Source organism: Schistocerca cancellata, chromosome 1, assembly GCF_023864275.1.
Source record: "Schistocerca cancellata isolate TAMUIC-IGC-003103 chromosome 1, iqSchCanc2.1, whole genome shotgun sequence".
In the NCBI taxonomy this organism is placed as follows: domain Eukaryota; kingdom Metazoa; phylum Arthropoda; class Insecta; order Orthoptera; family Acrididae; genus Schistocerca; species Schistocerca cancellata.
The window spans coordinates 106,894,321-106,915,291 of NC_064626.1; the positions used below are offsets into that span (position 1 = coordinate 106,894,321).

Here is a 20,971-nt window from a genome sequence, read left to right on the forward strand (position 1 = left end):
GATTGTTTGCGTCGCACGGAATTCTGCCGATGGGCTCCACTTCAGATTCAGAGGGCTGGCACATTTATTAATTTTATTTTATTTACTGTGAGAGGCACCCACATGCCTTGCTCATACTGTGGCATCAAGCAGTCAAGCCTGCAAGGTGAGTAGTCTGCCAAGCGAGTGGACTCATTCTTATTTATCGAGTAACATGAACTCTAGTACTCTCAATTAAGTTACAAGTTATTCTCCTGTTCGAATATTACGCAACGGAAACGGAAACGCGCATCTGACTATTAGTAATTTACACAAATCTGACTGTTCACTACGCACTGGCAATACCAGATTTTCTTTCATATTTAACGGCTTTGATCAACACGTGGCCATCGCACTGAATATGAATGGCGCACACATTATAAATTCTGGGCATCATGACAACATACTGTTCGAAGGAAAAGGCCACCAATCTTTTTCTTTTCACTATCTTATTTATTCCGATAAATTCTATAACCTAAACACATAAATTCTATAACCTACAACAATAACACATGAGAAAATCCGCCCAGTGGGCATGGCTTTACATTGGTGATTCTCTATCTTATGGTCTCGTAATTATTTAACGCTACAGTGCACTTTCTGGATAGGATGGTGGATCTTTTGCTACATCTCACACTTCGACTCTCACACCCATCATCACGAAAATTTCCTCCAGACCGAGTGGTACAAAAAGGAACATGCATAACCCACTGCCGCTGAAACTATTTTGTTACTCTCCCATGCCAACCACACATACTTAAATTTCATGAAGTACATCACACTGGCAACATACAATACAAAGAATAGTCACAACATTATAATCACATCACTTTCAGCTTTCCCACTTCAATTAGTATTTATCCCAGTTTCACACGATACTGCCCCACTCGTAACTTCTCTTTCCTACTATGAACCCTGGAGGATATATGTACGTCTTCCTGTGCAATGCAAGCCAAGAGCGTTGCTGGATAGACGGCTACCTCACCTTGCTTCTCTCTCAGAGTATTATAGTTTGAATCAAGCGTCACACGGAAACATAACACGCAAAGTAATATTAAGAACATATTCATCACACACGCGAGTCCTCAACTGATACCATGGACGAGTACTTCTCTTTATCCTTTGTCTCATACACAGATTGACTCACACAGTACTCACCACGTGGAATTTCTTAAATATTTCCAACTTATAGTACACACGCTAGTAATTCAGCTTAACTTAAGCACTCGGAAGTATTTCAACTTATTGCTACGCATGGTTTCATTGTGACCGTTGGTCACTTCCGAAGATTACTACGATCCCCTTAATATTACCTGCCTGACATTTAATTCTCCCCACAAAAGTTCCTGAAATAGAGAAATTATTATTCCAAACTACTCTTAAGTATTTCACATGTATACCAGGTCTCCACTCTTTTGTCTTTACGGAGCACACCTAAGACAGGTCTTACCAACACTAGATCCAGCGGCAGAGTGCTGAAACATGGCCGTTCTTCAGGCCATCTCGCACCTCTGCCGAAGTGGGGGAGCACCTTGCTACCGTATTGGTCAGCCACATTTCAGGCGCTCAAAGCTCCGGTAAATTTCATCTCTTTAGTTCCACCAAAGGTGACCAAAGGACTGTCTCAAAGATGATCATATACTGCACATTCACTATCTGCAGTTAGCAGGTGACCATACATTCATTCATGTCACAGATCTCACGAAATTGGATGTAGGGATTTATTTTGTGGGAGTGCACATGTGATCGATTAAATAAATAAATTGTCATTCTTTCCTACACTGGTATCCGGCTTCGGTGAATTAAGTGAAATTGAGTCATTATTACAAAAAATATCTTGTTCTGACAAGAATAACGAAGAATGTCGTACCTATTTTCAATGTCAGGCAGTACTGTACCCTTTCAACTGACTTGGCTACATTCACGAACCTTGAAAATGTTAATTTGCATAACATGTGTTATTTGGCAACTGAAAACCCATGTTGGCTGCGGCAAGTTCCACACCAAAAACTGTTTTCAGTGAATGTATGGTGTGGGATTCTGAAGGACAGTATTATCATACTTTCGGCGTTATTCTTGGTGGCGATAGTTAATGACTCACCCTGTATATTACAGGTTGAAGTTAAGTGGTGTTATCATTATTTAAGACATATTGGTGTATGAAGATTACGAATTTATTGTTAGTGCCAAAGTGATAAGGAATACCACTGAATCCATGATGAGAAGATTGCAGCTCTTCATTGATGACTTCGAATACCTTCTGTAAATGGACGTTTATGCCACCTTTGTGATCTTCGTTGACCTTCCAAGACCTTACTGTTACACATCATTGGATTCATCTCGATAGCCGCTATCAGAAAATAAGAACCAAACTACAGCATCCAATTAAGAAAGAAACAAAGCTGACCTTCATATCTCTGACGCGACCCCACCTAGCAACAAAAGACCAACGTCATATTATGGGCCCCGTTGTCCCATGCAACACTTGTCCCACAAACTTTTCAGCTACTACCATACTTTCGGAGTTATTCTACGTGGCAATAGTTAGTGACTCACCCTGTGTACAAAGATATTAGCAAAATGTTGTCACTTTAAAATAACTTAACACGTGGAACTTATTATCACTTCCCCTCAAATACTTTTGTGTGAAATCAGTCACTGAAGAGGCTTCATTACTGAAATTTAAAAAATCGTGGCATAAAATACCACAAGAAAGGAAAGTTAAGATTTGCTCCGTAAGTCGCCTGCAACCGGTATCCATGAATCAGGTGATGGAAATGTGATTTTAAATATAACGACATCACACGCTATCGATCTTATCTGTCATCTATGGCCAAATATAAGAATTAGTGACTGATATCATTGCCTGGAGATGTGGAGCAGGTATTCTATTGAAATATCGCGAAGTCTTAGCCACACCATTCCACAAAATGGCTAAGAGTTTCAGCAATAAATCTTTCACTTCTTGTGTGGTAGCCTGTCTAGTATATATCTGCCCATGTGTCTTTGTTTTCTTCCAACTAGCAGCTAATCCGGTTAAAAACAGAACGGTGCTGACTTGCTGTAAGGTAGAGGATTCAAAAAAATCCTAAAATTATGTGACTGCATCGAGGAACGAACCCTGCTGCTTCCAGTACGACTCGAGCATTTTAGTCGTTACACTTTCCATGTAGTACTAGCAGAGGCAGTAGCAGCAGCAGAATCACAACCCTTATTTTTTTATAGCAGCACAACTCTTACTGATTAAACCTAATTTGCAACTTTAGATAAAATCAGTACTTTGTGATGTGAAAGTAACTGATCGTCTCGCATGCTATATGACATTGTTTTGCCATTCCTTGCAAAATGCAGTCATTGAGACAATTGCAAAAGGGCGAATTAATAATGCCATATAAGATTTGGAGACCAGTACTGAAAAATAGGAATACAATTCAATCAAAAAAATACGTGAAATATTTCGTTTGTCTCCTCATAGACAAACACAATATATTTTCTTAATTAACCATTTTCTCCAAGCTTTCTTGAGTCTTTTTCATTTCGTTGATGATAAACTGTATAACTGGACGTCTGAATGCAATATCTGATATTCAATACCTTGTTAACTGTGCCACTGGTTTTGCAACATTTATATTGTAACCTCTGCGTAAGTTACTCAGTTTCGATTCGATGTTCTGATAATGTTAAGGAACAGCAGAATGTAATACGGATGAGTATGTGCAACACTTTGACTGACCACTAATGTCTACCTCATTTTTACAGATACTGAATGCGTCCTACTCTCTTTTCAACTTGGTGTTCCAAACGAACCGAAGAAATTAATGGTATGACTCATCGACTTAATTTACCAGCATACATTTTCACATACTTGAAGGGTGAGATTTAATGCGATAAGGAGATAAGAGAAAACCACTATCAGCAAAGCAGTTACTTAGAGCTTTTATACTTCCCAAAAATATTTCAATGCCATTACTTTAGTTTTACAATGAAGTGTCTTTGTTTAAAGGGATTTTGTAACCAATTCATTCGCTTATGGACCTTGTCACAGCAATTCTACAATTATAGTTTAGATTTCTCGTCGACGTGAAAACAATGTTACTATAAATACTTTTATTGCAAAAATGAAGTCCAATTTTAAACTTTGTGCAACATAATCAATCGAAACTTTATTTTGGGAAAATGTTTCCAAGTGAAGTAAACTTTACTTTTATTATTAATGACAAAAAAGAACAAAAGTAGCCATACATTAGTGCACACGAGAAGATAAATAGCAAATGATCTCTCTCGTATTTTGAGTTTATTTCTGTTAGTACACTGCTCATAATCCTCGTATGAATCCACTGGAGCATATGTTTTTTATTGCACCAGCATATTTCTGAATCTTGAGTTACATCTATATGTCACTGAAAATTCTCTAAGCCACTTTTAACCAGTGTTAGAAACTCAAAAGCCAAAGTGATTTCCTTCCGAGCTAGTAGATTTGCTTCTGCCTGACCCATACTGCCATCGAATGGCAATACAAAAATTAAAATGTTGTGACTGATATGACATTCAACTCCCAGTTTGTTGCATTTATTCATATGTACACCATTTTTAAAGATTTCTGTGTAAATAGCAAGGAGAATCACCACATGTATGAAAATGTCACTAAACATATTACCTGCTTTTCACACCATATTGGCTGTAAGATAGCATTGACTTTAACTTTACTATGAATATCATATGCTGTAACTTTTCTGTACTTATGGTAGCAAAAAATGAATCACATTATTTCTGAATATATGGGTCTACTTGTTTTTACTTTGATGTTTGAACGTGAGATTATCTTACCCTCTCCCAAAGCTGAGTAACTTATTCTGAATATATTTGATCCATTTTAGCATTATCTTTCAAATTGAATCTTACACTGGTTTCAGTTTTATTGACTATCTATATCATGTGCACACTTTCTCGGCGTTTTGTTAATCACTGTCATATACTTGAATTATTGAGTAGTCGTAATAAATATTCCACATAGTTCACACACTCCTTCACTCTCCTCTCACTCTTCCGCTCTCTCTCTCTCTCTCTCTCTCTCTCTCTCTCTCTCTCTCTCTCTTTCTCTCGCTGAAACACACACACACACACACACAAATATGCCTATTCTGTGTCTGTCGTAGTACAGAACAGTGCAGCACCTCAAATACTGGGACATTTTTTAAAAATATTTCTGTAATTTCGTTAGTAAAAATAAAAGGAAAGTAGTTACATAATTTAAATTTTGAGAGTTCAATTAGTTTAGATTCAATGACACTTTAAGGTCGTATTTTACGTCATTAATTTCATAGGACTAAGCTAGTAGTACTATTAGTAACTCGTTCATGTACAGGTGTAACTGTACCCAACATTTCGGTTCCATAACATTAGTCAGTACTTTTACATATACATATACGTCAACATGGGTACTCTACAAATCATACTTAAGTGTCTGGCTGAGGGTATATCGAACCACTTTTACACTAATTCTCTATTATTCCACTGTCAAACAACGCCCAGGAAGAAAGAAAATCCATATCTTTCCGTGCGAGCTCTGATTTCCTTTATTTTGTCATGATGATCGTTTCTCCCTATGTAGGTCAGCGTCAACAAAAGATTTTCGCATTCGGAGGAGAAAGATGGTGACTGAAATTTCCCGACAAGATCCCGCCGAGACGAAAAACGCATTTGTCTTAATTATTTCCATCCCAAATCCTGTATCATGTCCGTGACACTTTCTTCCCTGTTTCTCGATAACACAAAATGTGCTGCCATTGAACTTTGTCAATGTACTCCGTTAATCCGATGTGGTAAGGATCCAATATTACGCAGCAGTACTCCAAAAGAGGTCGGACAAGCTTAGTGTAAGGCAGTTTCGTCGATCTGGTACATCTTCTAAATGTTCTGTCACTAAAACTCAGTGTTTGGTTCTCCTTTCCCAAAACATATTCTATGTGTTCTTTCCAATTTAAGTTGTTTGTAACTATAAGTCCTAGGAATTTAGTTGAATTTAAGGCCTTCACATTTGACTGGCTGCAACCGAAGTTTAAGAGATTCACTCATGTGGATGATCTCACACATTAGACTATTTAGGGTCAATTGCCAATTTTCGCGCCATTCAGATATCTTTTCTAAACCGTTCTGCAATTTGTTTTGCTCTTCTGATGACTTTACTAAGCGGTAAAAGCGTCATCTCTAAACAACCCATGACTGCTGGTCAGATTGCCTCCTAAATCGTTTATATAGATGAGGAACAGCAGAGGGCCTATAACACTACCCTGGGGAACGACAGAAATAACTTATGTTTTACTCGATGACTTTCAGTTAATTTCTACGGACAATATTCCGCAACCGCGCAATTTGATGGTAAGCGACTTGTGAGAAACGCTGTCAAACGCCTTCTCGAAATCTAGAAATGCGTAACCAACTTGAAATTCTTTGTCTATAGCACTAAATCCTTCGTGTGAATAAAGAGTCAGTTGTGTTTCACAAGAACGATGTTTTCTAAATCCGTGTTGACTATGTGTCAATACATCGTTCTCTTCGAGGTAATTCTTAATGTTCGATCACAATATATGTTATATGTAATATGTTATGTGTTGTCTGCATATCAACATTAATTATACGGGCCTGTAATTGAGTGGATTACTCCTACTACCTCCCTTGAATATTGGTGTGACCTGTGCAACTTTCCAATCTTTGGGTACGGATGTTTCGTCGAGCGAGTGGTTGTACATGATTGTTAGGTATGGAGGTAATCCATGAGCATACTCTGCAAGGAACCTAACTGGTATGCAGTCTTAACCGGAAGACTTGCTTCTGTTGTTGTGTGATGTAAGTTGATTCACTATTACGAAGATATCTACTTCTAAGTTATTCCTGTAGACAGTTGTTCTTGAATCGAATTGCGAAATATTTACTTCGTCTTCTTTGATGAAGGAATGTCGGAAGGCTGTTTAATAACTCTGCTTTGGCAGCACTATCATCGTTATTATTTCCATTGCTATGGCGCGGAGAAGGCACTGATTGTATCCTGCAGCTAATATACTTTACCTATAACCAGAATCTCTTTGGATTTTCTGAAGACGAAGATTCGCTGTGGAAACTGCTATAAGGATCTCGCTTTGAAGTCCGAACTAAATTTCGAGCTTCTGTAAAAGATCGTCAATCTCGCGGGCTTTGCGTTCGTTTAGATTTGGCATGCGTTTCTCGTTGTTTCTGCAACAGTGTTCAACTTTATTGAATACCATTTTGGCTCAGCTCCATCATTTGCTAATTTCTTTGGCATAGATCTCTCAATTGCTGTCTATACTATTTCATTGATTTCAAGCCACATCTGGTTTACACTTACACTGTTAATTTGGAAGGAGTAGAGATTCTCTCAGGAAGACGACAAGCGATTTTTTATCATCTTCTTTGAATAGACACATTTTTCCTTTATTTTTGGTGGATTTGGGAGTTACGGTATTCAGTCTCGCTACGATAATTCCGTATTCATTAATCCCTGCATCCGTTTTCATGCTCGTTATTTGCTGTGGATTATTTATTGCTAAGAGATCAAGTGTGTTTTCATAACTGTTTACTGTTCGAGTGGGCTCATGCGCTAACTGCTCGAAAACAAAAATAATAAAAAAATACAACCTCTAACTCGTGTATCGTATCTCACGATCCCCCCTCCACCCCTCCTCCCAGTCGAATCTAATGTTCCTTGTTTCGGTAGTCGAACCCCACCTCATTCCCTTCACCCACAGTTCAACACAGCCTCCTCTTGGCACTTACCAAATTTGCGTGTTTCATTCCTGCAATCGTAGCGTCAGATTTAGAGAACAATATATGATGCGGCCTAATGAAATGCAAGGGTGTTCGAGGTTCATTAAACAGTGTGTGGCGTGTTCTGGAACGTACTTATTATCTTTGTTTTCGTGATGTGGTGACGACTATTGCAACAACTTGGGCATTTTGGATTCATCCGAATTTGCTATGATTTTTTAAAATGTTTCTACAACAGTGTTCTGACCTGTTTTGCGTACCATGGGGCATCAGCTCCGTCGTTAGTTAATTTCTCTGGTATAAATCTCTCAATTGCTGTCGATACTATTTCCTTTTGTTCAAGTCACATCTGGTCTACACTTACATTGTTCATTTGGAAGAAGAGGAAATTGTCTCTCAGAAAGGGGACAAGCGGAAGGTTATCGGTTTTTTTGAATATATATATTTCCCGTTTATTTTAGGTGGATTTGGGAGATACAGTATTGTCTCGCTACGATAACCATGTGTTCACTAATCCCTGCATAACTTTTTATGGTCGTTATTAGCTCAGTATTATTTGTTGCTAAGAGGTCAAGTGCGTTTTCGCAACCGTTTACTATTCGAGTAACCTCACGAAATAACTCCTGGAAATAGTTTTCAGTGACTCCGTTTAGCACAATTTTGGATGATGCTTTGTGTGTACCTCCGGATTTTAACATGTATTTTCGCCAACATATCGAGGGTAAATTGAATTCAGCACCAATTATAATTGTATGGATCGGCTACATGTTTAAAATTAGACTCAAGTTTTCTTTGAACGTTTCAGTAATTGTATCATCTGAGTTGTGAGGTCGGTAAAATGATCTAATTATTATATTTTTCCTGTTGTCAAGAATGACCTCTACCCACACTAACTCACAGGAACTATATACTTCAATTTCGCTTCAAGTTAAACTACTTCTAACAGCAACTAACACCCCACTGCCAACTGTATTTATAGCCAGCGTCCAGTACCAATGACGATTTGACCACCAGTGGCTTGTATTAGCGCTTCGAGTTATGATACCTTCCCCACACAGCTACTGTAATGTACACTTGTTATACTGATGGTTCTTGTATCACGTTCTTCCTGTGTTCGACTGCACCTTTTGACTCTGACGCTCTTTTTGTGTTTCCAGAGAGTCTCTAATCTAAAAAAAACCGACCAGCCCACGCCACACAGCCCGCGCTAACCGTGTAGCCGCCTCCTGTGTGTAATGGACTCCTGACCCATTTAGCAGAACCCAAAACCCCACCACCCTATGGCACAATTCATTAAGTAGAATCTGCAATATATCATCTAAGGAGAAGCTGTTATTTTCATTTTCCAGTTGGCTAATTTCTTGAGGCTTTCGTCCCACATGCATAGTAGGTGCCAACGAGTAGCAGCTGCAACAGTCGCTCCCTGGTCTGATGGGTGGCTGAAGACACTATCGCGATCAACGCTAGCAGGTTGGTAGTATGCAGCCTTGCTCAGTCTTCTGCTTTGGAAAACAGAGCTAATAGTATCTCTATAGTGATTCTGGTGCATAGTTCAAGTTTACACCACAAGTCGGTGCTTGTGTTTACGGCAGCGAAAATATGTTAGCAACAAAAAAAGGAATGTTTACATCAAGTGTCAGATTGCTATTTTCAAGACACACACACACACACACACACACACACACACACACACACACACACACACATATTTCCGTCGAAGTGATGTTTAAAACATGGTTATTAACTCTGACACAAGTGCCTCAATGATATTTATATGCCTAAATACACTCCTGGAAATGGAAAAAAAGAACACATTGACACCTGTGTGTCAGACCCACCATACTTGCTCCGGACACTGCGAGAGGGCTGTACAAGCAATGATCACACGCACGGCACAGCGGACACACCAGGAACCGCGGTGTTGGCCGTCGAATGGCGCTAGCTGCGCAGCATTTGTGCACCGCCGCCGTCAGTGTCAGCCAGTTTGCCGTGGCATACGGAGCTCCATCGCAGTCTTCAACACTGGTAGCATGCCGCGACAGCGTGGACGTGAACCGTATGTGCAGTTGACGGACTTTGAGCGAGGGCGTATAGTGGGCATGCGGGAGGCCGGGTGGACGTACCGCCGAATTGCTCAACACGTGGGGCGTGAGGTCTCCACAGTACATCGATGTTGTCGCCAGTGGTCGGCGGAAGGTGCACGTGCCCGTCGACCTGGGACCGGACCGCAGCGACGCACGGATGCACGCCAAGACCGTAGGATCCTACGCAGTGCCGTAGGGGACCGCACCGCCACTTCCCAGCAAATTAGGGACACTGTTGCTCCTGGGGTATCGGCGAGGACCATTCGCAACCGTCTCCATGAAGCTGGGCTACGGTCCCGCACACCGTTAGGCCGTCTTCCGCTCACGCCCCAACATCGTGCAGCCCGCCTCCAGTGGTGTCGCGACAGGCGTGAATGGGGGGACGAATGGAGACGTGTCGTCTTCAGCGATGAGAGTCGCTTCTGCCTTGGTGCCAATGATGGTCGTATGCGTGTTTGGCGCCGTGTAGGTGAGCGCCACAATCAGGACTGCATACGACCGAGGCACACAGGGCCAACACCCGGCATCATGGTGTGGGGAGCGATCTCCTACACTGGCCGTACACCACTGGTGATCGTCGAGGGGACACTGAATAGTGCACGGTACATCCAAACCGTCATCGAACCCATCGTTCTACCATTCCTAGACCGGCAAGGGAACTTGCTGTTCCAACAGGACAATGCACGTCCGCATGTATCCCGTGCCACCCAACGTGCTCTAGAAGGTGTAAGTCAACTACCCTGGCCAGCAAGATCTCCGGATCTGTCCCCCATTGAGCATGTTTGGGACTGGATGAAGCGTCGTCTCACGCGGTCTGCACGTCCAGCACGAACGCTGGTCCAACTGAGGCGCCAGGTGGAAATGGCATGGCAAGCCGTTCCACAGGACTACATCCAGCATCTCTACGATCGTCTCCATGGGAGAATAGCAGCCTGCATTGCTGCGAAAGGTGGATATACACTGTACTAGTGCCGACATTGTGCATGCTCTGTTGCCTGTGTCTATGTGCCTGTGGTTCTGTCAGTGTGATCATGTGATGTATCTGACCCCAGGAATGTGTCAATAAAGTTTCCCCTTCCTGGGACAATGAATTCACGGTGTTCTTATTTCAATTTTCAGGAGTGTAGTTACAAATAACAAGTTAAACACCAAGTTAACGTTTAAGTTCGGCCTAAATCATGCGAAACTAACCTGACCAAGCTTATAACTGCAGTAAATCCGTGTTAACAAACTCTTACACTAAGCCAGCAAGCATACTTACATGTAGGTAGTCTGAATTTACTGCTACCTAGTGGAAGAATGTAGTTAATTCCATTATTTATTCCTTATCTTGGTGTAAGACACAATGCACCCTAAAATTCAATACGTCCACGCCTCAATTGTTCTGTGATGCTTGTAAAGTGTTTCAGTGACATCTACACGTTCAAAACATGTGAAGAGTGTTGACGTTTCAAATTGATCCTGTGCAATTGGTGGTTCACAGAGTGTACGGACATACCTATCACTCTTTAAGATTGTCGATAAGGTTTCAATTTTCAGATGGAAGAAGATATAGTGTGTTGTACACTACAAAAATATAATTGATGACACTAATTTGCATTTATTTAATTTTATTACAAATGATTGGACTTGGTCAGTGTTAAGTGCAATAACAACTTATGATTAACCAATTAGAGCTATAGTACCTACTCTCTAAAACCGCAGCGTGCATAAAAAACTACTATATAACATCATATACTAAAAAAAATACACAATATAAAAAAAACTGCAATATGACACGACACAAGATATGCAAACGACAAACAAGCTGGTTAAGCACGATTTTAAGAAGGAAATAGAAAAAAAAATGTTTTGATGGGATTTTATTTGGTTTCAGTGTAGCACTTAAACTGTATGTTTCATAATACACAACAAAAACTTCAGCCGTGTTTACAAATAACATGATCAAAGACATTGCTGGGACAAGACAAAAATGAAACAAACGATGATGCAACAATACAAGAATGAATACTTAGTATCTCGAAAATACAAGAGGCATTCAAATGGAACCCGGTCAGTAGTGTAAAGTAACGGTAACGATTTTATTAATTCAAAAATGGAGTTATAAGCAGTACACATACTCAAAAATAGTCGCCAGAACCGTTGGCACACTTATCGCATTGCGACACCAGCCGGCCGATTCCATCCTTGAAGAAGCTAGTGGGCTGCTATCGGTTCCAGGACTGGACCCAGTCACACACTTCGTCATCCGTTGCGAATCGATGTCCGTGAATAGCTTGTTTTAGATATCCTAACACCGATGGGTCTCGTCCACGGTGATTCTGCGGTTGTCAAAGACTAAAGCATTCACTTCCGCAACCATTTCCGGTGAGATGACACGATGAGCCTGTCCAGGACGAGCATTGTCTTCCAGTGACTCGCACCCCTCGAGGAATCGTTTGCGCCATTCCACAACACTTCCACGACTCACACTGTATGCGCCGTACACAGCCTTCATCCGTCGATGCATTTCACGGCCTCCAACTCCCTCCACCGCAAAAAATCGAATCACTCCTCGTTGTTCTTGCTTACTCATCTGCATGTTCGGTAGTGGACGGTTAACTTATGTGACCACCTTCTCTTCGGCGTGAAACCACACTGGCGCTATGTAACATCGAACAGTGCGCATGCGTCAGTGTCTCTGCCAATAGATGACTCCACCATACCCGCAGTTACGTGGTGCCACCTTACGTGTAAGGCAAAGGGAGAAGCACTGACCAGGTTTCATTTGAATGAACCTCATAAAATATTTGCCACTGTAATAAAATTATTTATCATTTATCAAGTACAAAACATGTACAGGTTGCTTATCATAATATGCAAGTATTTTTATAGATATCTGATTCCAAGAGACAACTCGAACTTTGAAGGAAAATACTTAACATTTCAAGCACAAAACATATGTAACACCACTGTCGTAAGTCGGCCGCTGTGGCCGAGCAGTTCTAGGTGCTTCAGTCTGGAACCGCGCGACAGCTACTGTCGCAGGTCCGACTCCTGCCTCGGGCATGGATATGTGTGAAGTCCTTAGATTAGTCAGGTTTAAGTAGTTCTAAGTTCTAGGGGACTGATGACCTCAGATGTTAAGTCCCATAGTGCTCAGAGCCATTTGAACCATTTTGAACCACTGTCGTACGTTAATTGTTCCATAACATTTTCAAAAAAATACACCTTCAATACATCCACAAATTAAATATTTCCACACCTAAATTATCTATTTAACTTATTAAAAAACGTAAAATTAATTTACTGTGACTAAAAAAACATTCAGCGACCATCATTCGATCTAAGAACCAAGCAATTAGTTCACAGAAAATACATAAAACTATATATATGCTGGCCGAAATAGTGAATGAAAATTTATACCAAGGCTGGGATCCGAACCTGGGTCTGCTGCTCACTAGACAGATACAGTGACCATTTGATTAAAAACATCCATGCCCGCATTTCAGGCAGGATTCCCCATTTCATTCGATGCTGAGGTACTATTCCAATATAGTTTAAGAGTTTCCGCAATGCTCTTCGAGTTTATGGGGAATAATTAGTGGGCTGAGGAGTGGAAGGGAATTTGGAGTGAGTAGGGATGCATGCTAGGATAGTCCATACAGTTTTCCAAAGTCACTGTGCCGGGGTGGCGTTATGGTTAAAGCATCTACCTAGTGAGCAGGCGACCCGGGTTTGAATGCCGGCCTTGGTCAAAGTTTCATTCATCGCTTCAGCCTGCATGTAAACACCACAGATGTTTGAAACGTGAAAAGGCCTCGGGAATCATACTCACATAACATTACAAACTATTACAAAACATACATGAGCACTACTTCTGATGTAACTTACAGCCTAAAGCACACTTGTCAATGAGAATTAGCAAAATAAACAGCCTTATTCTAACTCTAAATTCGTTAAAAATCGTCGCATACCAAAGTCATGCTAGGGAATTAGCTCCATTTTGCAGTTCAAAACGTTATCATCTTCTGCTGCTACACAGTGGAAACTTGAGGGAGGGAAGGGAAACTTTATTTCTTTCATTCCTTCTGTAACGTACTATAATGTTGCCGTCTGGAAATTTATTGTGGTGTATAATTCTGTTTCTTTCATTGCCTGTGTAATACTTTATAATGTTGTTGCCTGCAAATTTGCAGATGAGTATGAATCAGAGAGATGATGTCAGGTACGTGGGGAAAACATTGTTACTTTCATTCCCTCTGTAATGTATTGTAATGTTGTTGCCTCTATAATGACAGCATTACAGATAGAGATGTAATTTACTGATTCTGATGATAATGAGGCAGATGTGGAAATACTGTATGAAATTTTTGGATGTAGTGTGCACACATGTCGGATGAAATTTTATGTTGGAACAGTATAATAGATGGAGCAGATGCGAAAATATCTGACCGTTGGGCATACTATTTGCTGGAATAATGATGATCAATTTTCAGAGTGTGGAATGATCGTCAGTTTACAGAGTGGAAAATTACATTCGGTTTACAGGGTGGAGCATAATAGTGAGTCGACAGGGTGGAGGATGTTGGCAGTCCACAGGGTGGGAAATGATGGGCATTTTATAGGATGGAGATTGGTGGTCCATTCACAGGTTAGGGAATGATGGTCAGTTTACAGCGTGGAGAATGACAGTCAGTTTACAGGTTGGAGAATCATGAAGTCAAAAATTTATGAACAATAGTTATGCCTCTGCCTCATTACCATCATCATCATTATCACCAAAATCACTTAATTTAATCTCTCTGATTTATACATCACAGTAAATTTCCTCTCTCTATACAGTACAGTGCTTAATTTAATAAAGCAACAACAGCATAAAATGTTACAATGGGAATGAAAGTATATGGGTCACCATAATGTTTGACTGATTTTGATATCTGTTGAGTTTTTAACACTTTTTGATTTGAGAATAACACTGTTTACTTTGCTAATTCTCGTCTTCATGTGTAGATTATGCTGTAAGTGTAGTAAGATCAGCAGTAGTGCTCTTGTGTGTCTTGTGATGTGAACAAAGTTCTATGTACTTTGATAATTTTAATGAGTGATACTAAGGTCGAACTACACACATCGACTAACCTATAAATTATTTTAGTGGTGCTAATAAAAGAGCTGCATGAATTTTAATAAGTTATACAGATAGTTGAGATGTGGAAATCTTTAATCTGATGGTTCATTATGTTTCCAAAATGTGGTATAGCAATCGAACTTCCGTCTTTAAGAAATGCTGCTCAACCTAAGAGTTTTATCAATAGTGCCAATATGCAAGCTGTGTGGAATTATTTTGTATCTTATGTAACTATCAAGTTACGACAGTAGTGTCACATGTATATAGTGCTCGATATCGTACATACTTTAAGAAACAATACAATTTAATTTAGTTTCGAAGTTCGAATTCTCGCCTGTGATCAGAGACCTGTAATTAAACTTGTGTATTATTATAAATGCCTCCCTTTGTTTTGTATTTGATAAATTGTAAATAATTTTATTTTGGCGATAAATATCTTATTTTCGCGATATCAGCTACCATCTTTGTCTTGCTGCACATTGTCTTTAGCAATGTTTAATCTCTGTCTTCTCCAGCACCGTCTTTGGTCGTGTTTTGATGTATGTAAAAGTAAAAACGTTCTCCTTGTGTATTGCAAAAGTATGCAGTAACATAAAATCTCGTCAAGTCATCTGTTTCTTTCCTCTCTAAAATCATGTGTTGGCAGTTGGTTTATCTTTTAGCAATGTTTTGTATGACTGCCGCAGTGTCACAGTGGTGATGTCTTCTGCAGGACACACAATCTATGAATATTTTTTCGACTAAAAAAGCTGTAAGGGAGAACAGTCGCAGTAAACGTGTTAACAAAACAAGGTGCATAAATTGTCTTCAATTTCCAGATCTGTCTAAGTAGGAAATGAGAGATAGTTGTAAAATGAAAATCTGGTATATTGTCAATATTTATAATAAATTTTCTCCGACGTGTCCGTGTCTTTCACACGTGCAACGCAGTCACCCTTTGTGCCAGTTTAAGGCATACACCCGACCTGTTACCGAAAATACACTCGAATTGTCTGTTTATTGAGTGCTTGCTCAGTACCTTGCGAATGTTCACTTTCAACTGTCAGTCCGCGGTTACGACTGCGCAGTACGCCACGTGGAGTTTAAGTTACTGGAAATAAAGTCTCAGAACACACAAAAAGCAGGAATTTTCACTACGTTCTTCATGTAACACCTTCAGATAATCTGCAGCCTTTAAATCTCACGATTGCTCAAAAGTAAAGCATTTTTATAGTGTTCGGTGCAAACGCGACTGCTTGTCACGGTATTTGAGCACAAAGTCCTTTCGACTGCGAATCGCACTTGCGGTACCCGTACAAAAGCGCGCGAAATTGCCATCTTCTGATACGGTGTGCCCAAATGTAGCCAGTCATCTTTCGACTTCGATATATACCATCCTGCGTTTTCCGTTCTGGACCAGTCACTTTATCAAAGCAGAATAGACCAATTACATTAAATAATGTGTTTTGGAAAACGAAATAAACTCAAGTTAAGTCCCCTCTTTAAATTATTGAAATACGTTTCTACTTTTCCCAATACCGTAAACTGGCGTCTAACGAATCAAAAATTTCCCCGATGTATGTAATGCATTCACACGATTCGGATGTATATTCCCATGCTTTCATACTTTCAGTTACTTCAAATTGCAAATATATACAAGTCACATAAATAATATACTTATTCCTTCTTTCACTCAAGTAAGAAAACAAATAGAATTGACATTATGTTAAGTAGAAGGTAACGTCAGCAAAAATGAAAATTTGCTGAAAAACTAGCTAGCTATTTCTTTAAACCCCCTACTGATTTTTAGCTATTACGTAAGAACTTATCAGGACGTTACTGATTTATGGACGTTCTCAATCCAGTGATTTGTTTGATTTTGTATATCTCTAAAAGTACAACAGATACAAGACCATGTTTGGTTATTGACTTAATAAGCTGTTGTACATAGTTCTGTCCTTTCCGTTGCAAGGCAAACGTCAAATTTAATTTATTATAATGTACATAATATTTCGTGGCTTGTAAGACGACTCACGACGTGAGCTGCCGGTTGAAAATGCAGATAACATATGTCACAGTAAAGCTATCAGCCAATGCGCATATGCAGCTATCTTCTGACTGTTTCTAGATTTCTGTGTGTATGACTTCACCACAGTGCGGTGTTTTTGCAACGTGTATTTTTGTTCGATCTTGATGGTATTTAGTAGTTGATTATGGAAAGTACAGTTTTTAAGAGACTTGGCCCATTGCTTCGATTGATAAATGTTGCAGCCTTCATCGAAATTATTGTACATAACCCTGAGTACGCCCAATATTTTGCAATAAAGAGCAATAATTTCAAAACAGCACCTCAGATTATATTTTTAGTGAAGAAAATGATACATTATCTTTTTACCCCATAAACTGTTGCTCGCTGAGATGAAATGTTACTGAAAAACTTATAAAAACGTTAGATGATGATACTGGTTCTATGAACCACCTGTAACACAGCACCAGATTGAACTACTAATAGCCGGCCAGAGTGGCCGTGCGGTTCTAGGCGCTACAGTCTGGAGCCGCGAGATCGCTACGGTCGCAGGTTCGAATCCTGCCTCGGGCATGGATGTATGTGATGTCCCTAGGTTAGTTAGGCTTAAGTAGTTCTAAGTTCTAGGGGACTGATGACTTCAGAAGTTGAGACCCATAGTGCTCAGAGCCATTTGAACCATTTTTTTGAACTGCTAATATCCTTTGCATGTTTTAGATGTGAAGGTACCACTGTAACACTTGACAAGCGTCATGAGCAGTCTTGATGTGGAAATAATTTAATATTTTGAAGGTTCATTGTGTCTGACACCAAATGAAGGCCTGAAAAATGGAATTAATTACATTCTTCCATTAGCTGGCTGTCACGTAGACTGCATAATTCTTTGTGTGCTCGCCTGTTTAGCATAGTTTTTCATCCAACATGTAGTTTCTGCAGTTAGTAGCTCGGTAAGGTTAGTTGTTCTACACCTGATTTAGCCAAACTTGAGCAGTCAACTGTACAAACATCCCTAACATGTGTTTTATTACTATTTAGGCATAGAAATAGCATTAGGACACTTTCATTAGAGTTCAAAGTCATGTTTTAGGCACTAATTTGATGCATATTTGTGTGTGTGTGTGTGTGTGTGTGAGTGTGTGTGTGTATTGAAAAGTCATAGTTGCACTTGCCATAAAAATTGTATTATTTGTAATGCTGACATTTTTGTGACATTTTAGACGTGGAAGAACATGAGACCCTGGACAAACAATGTAGAACAGTTTACATGTGGAAAATATTTCATTAATGGGTTTGTTGTGTCATACACCATACTCAGTTCTCGAACAATGAACAATGCCGTTGATGACAAGCAACAGGACAATAAAGCAACAGTTGATTTTAGTTTAGTTCCCATTTTGAAGTTCTGCAGTAAATATAGTAGTTGAAGTAAAACTATTCTTCAGCAACTACATGTTTTTATTTCGTTAATTACATTGTATTTAGACTGTTAGTTTGCAACTCATAATAGAGAGTATGTTTTATGCTCAACCTCATATTCGGCAGAGAATACTATATAATTTACAATGAAATTTACAGATATGAGATGGAATTTTACTGATAAGATTGTACAGTATTTGACACACCATTTTTTATGAATAACGAATCGTAGTGGACAACAATTTTTTTTAAACTTGGGGCCATTTTACGCAATTGATGTGAAGGATACGTCCTTTTTTTGGTGTGTTTATTATGTATGCATGTGTGTGTGTGTGTGTGTGTGTGTGTGTGTGTGTGTGTGTGTGTGTGTGTGTTTGTGTGGTGTGTATGTGTGTGGTGTGTGTGTGTGTGGTGTGTGTGTATGTGTGTGTGTGTGTGTGTGTGTGTGTGTGTTTGTGTTGGATAAATACGTTTGAATATAGTGCAAAAAAATTCAGATAATTTGAATATTTTTGTGCATAGCCAGGATGGTTGTTCTGGGGCTGCATTGTGACTGCCTGTTTCATTTTAATGGATGGTAAAATATTGGGATGTGACTGGAGCAGAGGGCTGAGGAGTGGTTAGGGAGTCAGGGGAAGGGGGGTTACAAACCATGATTTGTCGAGTTCCTCTATATTGGATTTTTTATTTTTTTATTTTTTTAAACTGATTTTCGGACTAATTCGCCTTTATGAATTTCCCGCCAGTGTCATCCACCATTTTTAAATTTTCTCCCGTCCGCTATCTTGGATTCCGAATTTCCGGTCATCTGCCACCCTGGACATTTGAATTCCCCGTGACAGATGTGCTGACTAGTGACAGGTACTTTATTTACGCACCAAAGTTGTTACGGAAATACTACTAGAGCTACTAAAATTGCGAATGCATCTCATCTCGTTTTCTGTTTGTGCCTGCGCATTGGTGTAGACCTATCGTCCTTTATGGGTTGTTAGAAGAATAGCCGTTAGCCTGGGATGTTCATCTTAGTCGGTTTTCGGATACCGAGAGATGCGCATATTTAGCAAGTGTCGGCTAGCAGAGGAGTTCAGGCAATCCTCTGCACGATATACCATTATTTTCGGTCTATTAATTTTAATCACCTCTTCTCCATATTGTTAGTGATTCACCAATTATATTTGTGATTTTGTTAGAGTTTATTAGTGACATTATTACTGATTGGTGGTAGCTGCCACAACGTGAGATGCTACCATCTACACACCAGACTTTGTGGCCAAGATAGATAAAATATCTTTGTTTAGAGTTTCGTTCTTGATGCGAATTATCATTATCTGTATGCCTACTAGTACTTTTTCCTTCAGTTTATAAGAGCTTCTCCCTTCGTTTATTAGACTTCCGATGTGTTGAAGGCTATGGTCATAAACGGTGACTGTTGGGCTTACGAACTCGTTTGCAATAGGGACAGACCCTATCCTCCACTTGTACGCAGTACCTGTTTTGTAACAGCAAAGCTGATGCTGTCTTCTTCACTGGTTCAATGTCATGATTTACTGAAAAAGAAAACAGTGGTTTTTCATACGGCTGGCCATTTACTATGCTAGTTTGTTGAACCCTCTATCCTTGTGCTCCCACTCTGCTTAACACATTCCTAACCATGGTCTTTTCTGCAACAGCAACAAAATCCTGTGCCTGTAGATAAGTGATGGGCTCAATTACCAGTCGCCAACAACATTAACACTTATCAAATTTGTTTCCTGTTGCCAGGTTCTAGCCGTGACTATGAAAGCAACTACCTGTTCACGTTTATTGACGGTGGGGGACAAGCAACCATATCCCAGGGGGAGGGAAGGTCGCTGTACTCACCAGTCAGTAAAACACAACTCACTACAGTAGCACTTTGCTGCATGTTGGTGAGCTAGCACACTTACATACGGCTTGTATAAATTGATAATACAGACATAGTTAGCAGAAAAGTTTATGTGATTCTTCACCTTCTCTCGGCGTATTCACAACGAGAGAGTTCATGGGTGGGTAGCCAGATGGGCACATTATTCCGGCAAGCGGCCACGTTGCCATCACCATGTGTGCTGATGAACTGGAAACTTGGGCGCTTTTTCCTCTTCCCCCATCGTTGCCTTTGCCGTTCTATCCTCCATTCGCGCTCAGCATCGTCTCCACCAATCCTCCCGCCACGCATTGCTCCGTCCTAGGTTCGCGCCCACTTACACACGATGGCGGCTTCACTGCTGATCGTCACCCAGCAGTCGAAGTCAACTCGTTGTGGAATATCTCTTTCCTCTTGTAAGTAGGCTGTTTATGTTTTCTTATTGGCAACGTTACGTAGTGCTCTGTATGAAAATCACTGGCTGTGCTGTGTGCAGCCTGTGGCTAGTTTGCATTGTTGTCTGCCATTGTAGTGTTGAGCAGCGGCAGCTGGATGTGAACAGCGCGTAGCGTTGCGCAGTTGGAGGTGAGCCGCCAGCAGTGGTGGATGTGGGGAGAGAGATGGCGGAGTTTTGTAATTTGTCATGAACTGCTATATATATTATGACTATTAAGGTA

At 40.1% G+C, this 20,971-nt stretch overlaps 1 protein-coding gene across 1 annotated transcript in view; it reads left to right on the forward strand.

Annotated features, from left to right (window-relative positions):
- Nucleotides 1-4,703, forward strand: part of LOC126190796 (odorant receptor Or2-like) — a 68,696-nt gene extending 63,993 nt beyond the window's left edge. Inside the window, exon 6 of the mRNA XM_049931753.1 lies at nt 3,778-4,703. Within this exon, the coding sequence (XP_049787710.1) occupies nt 3,778-3,837 (60 nt within the window). The 3' untranslated portion in view covers nt 3,838-4,703. The remainder of the gene's footprint in view (nt 1-3,777) is intronic.
- Nucleotides 4,704-20,971: the final 16,268 nt, after the last annotated feature.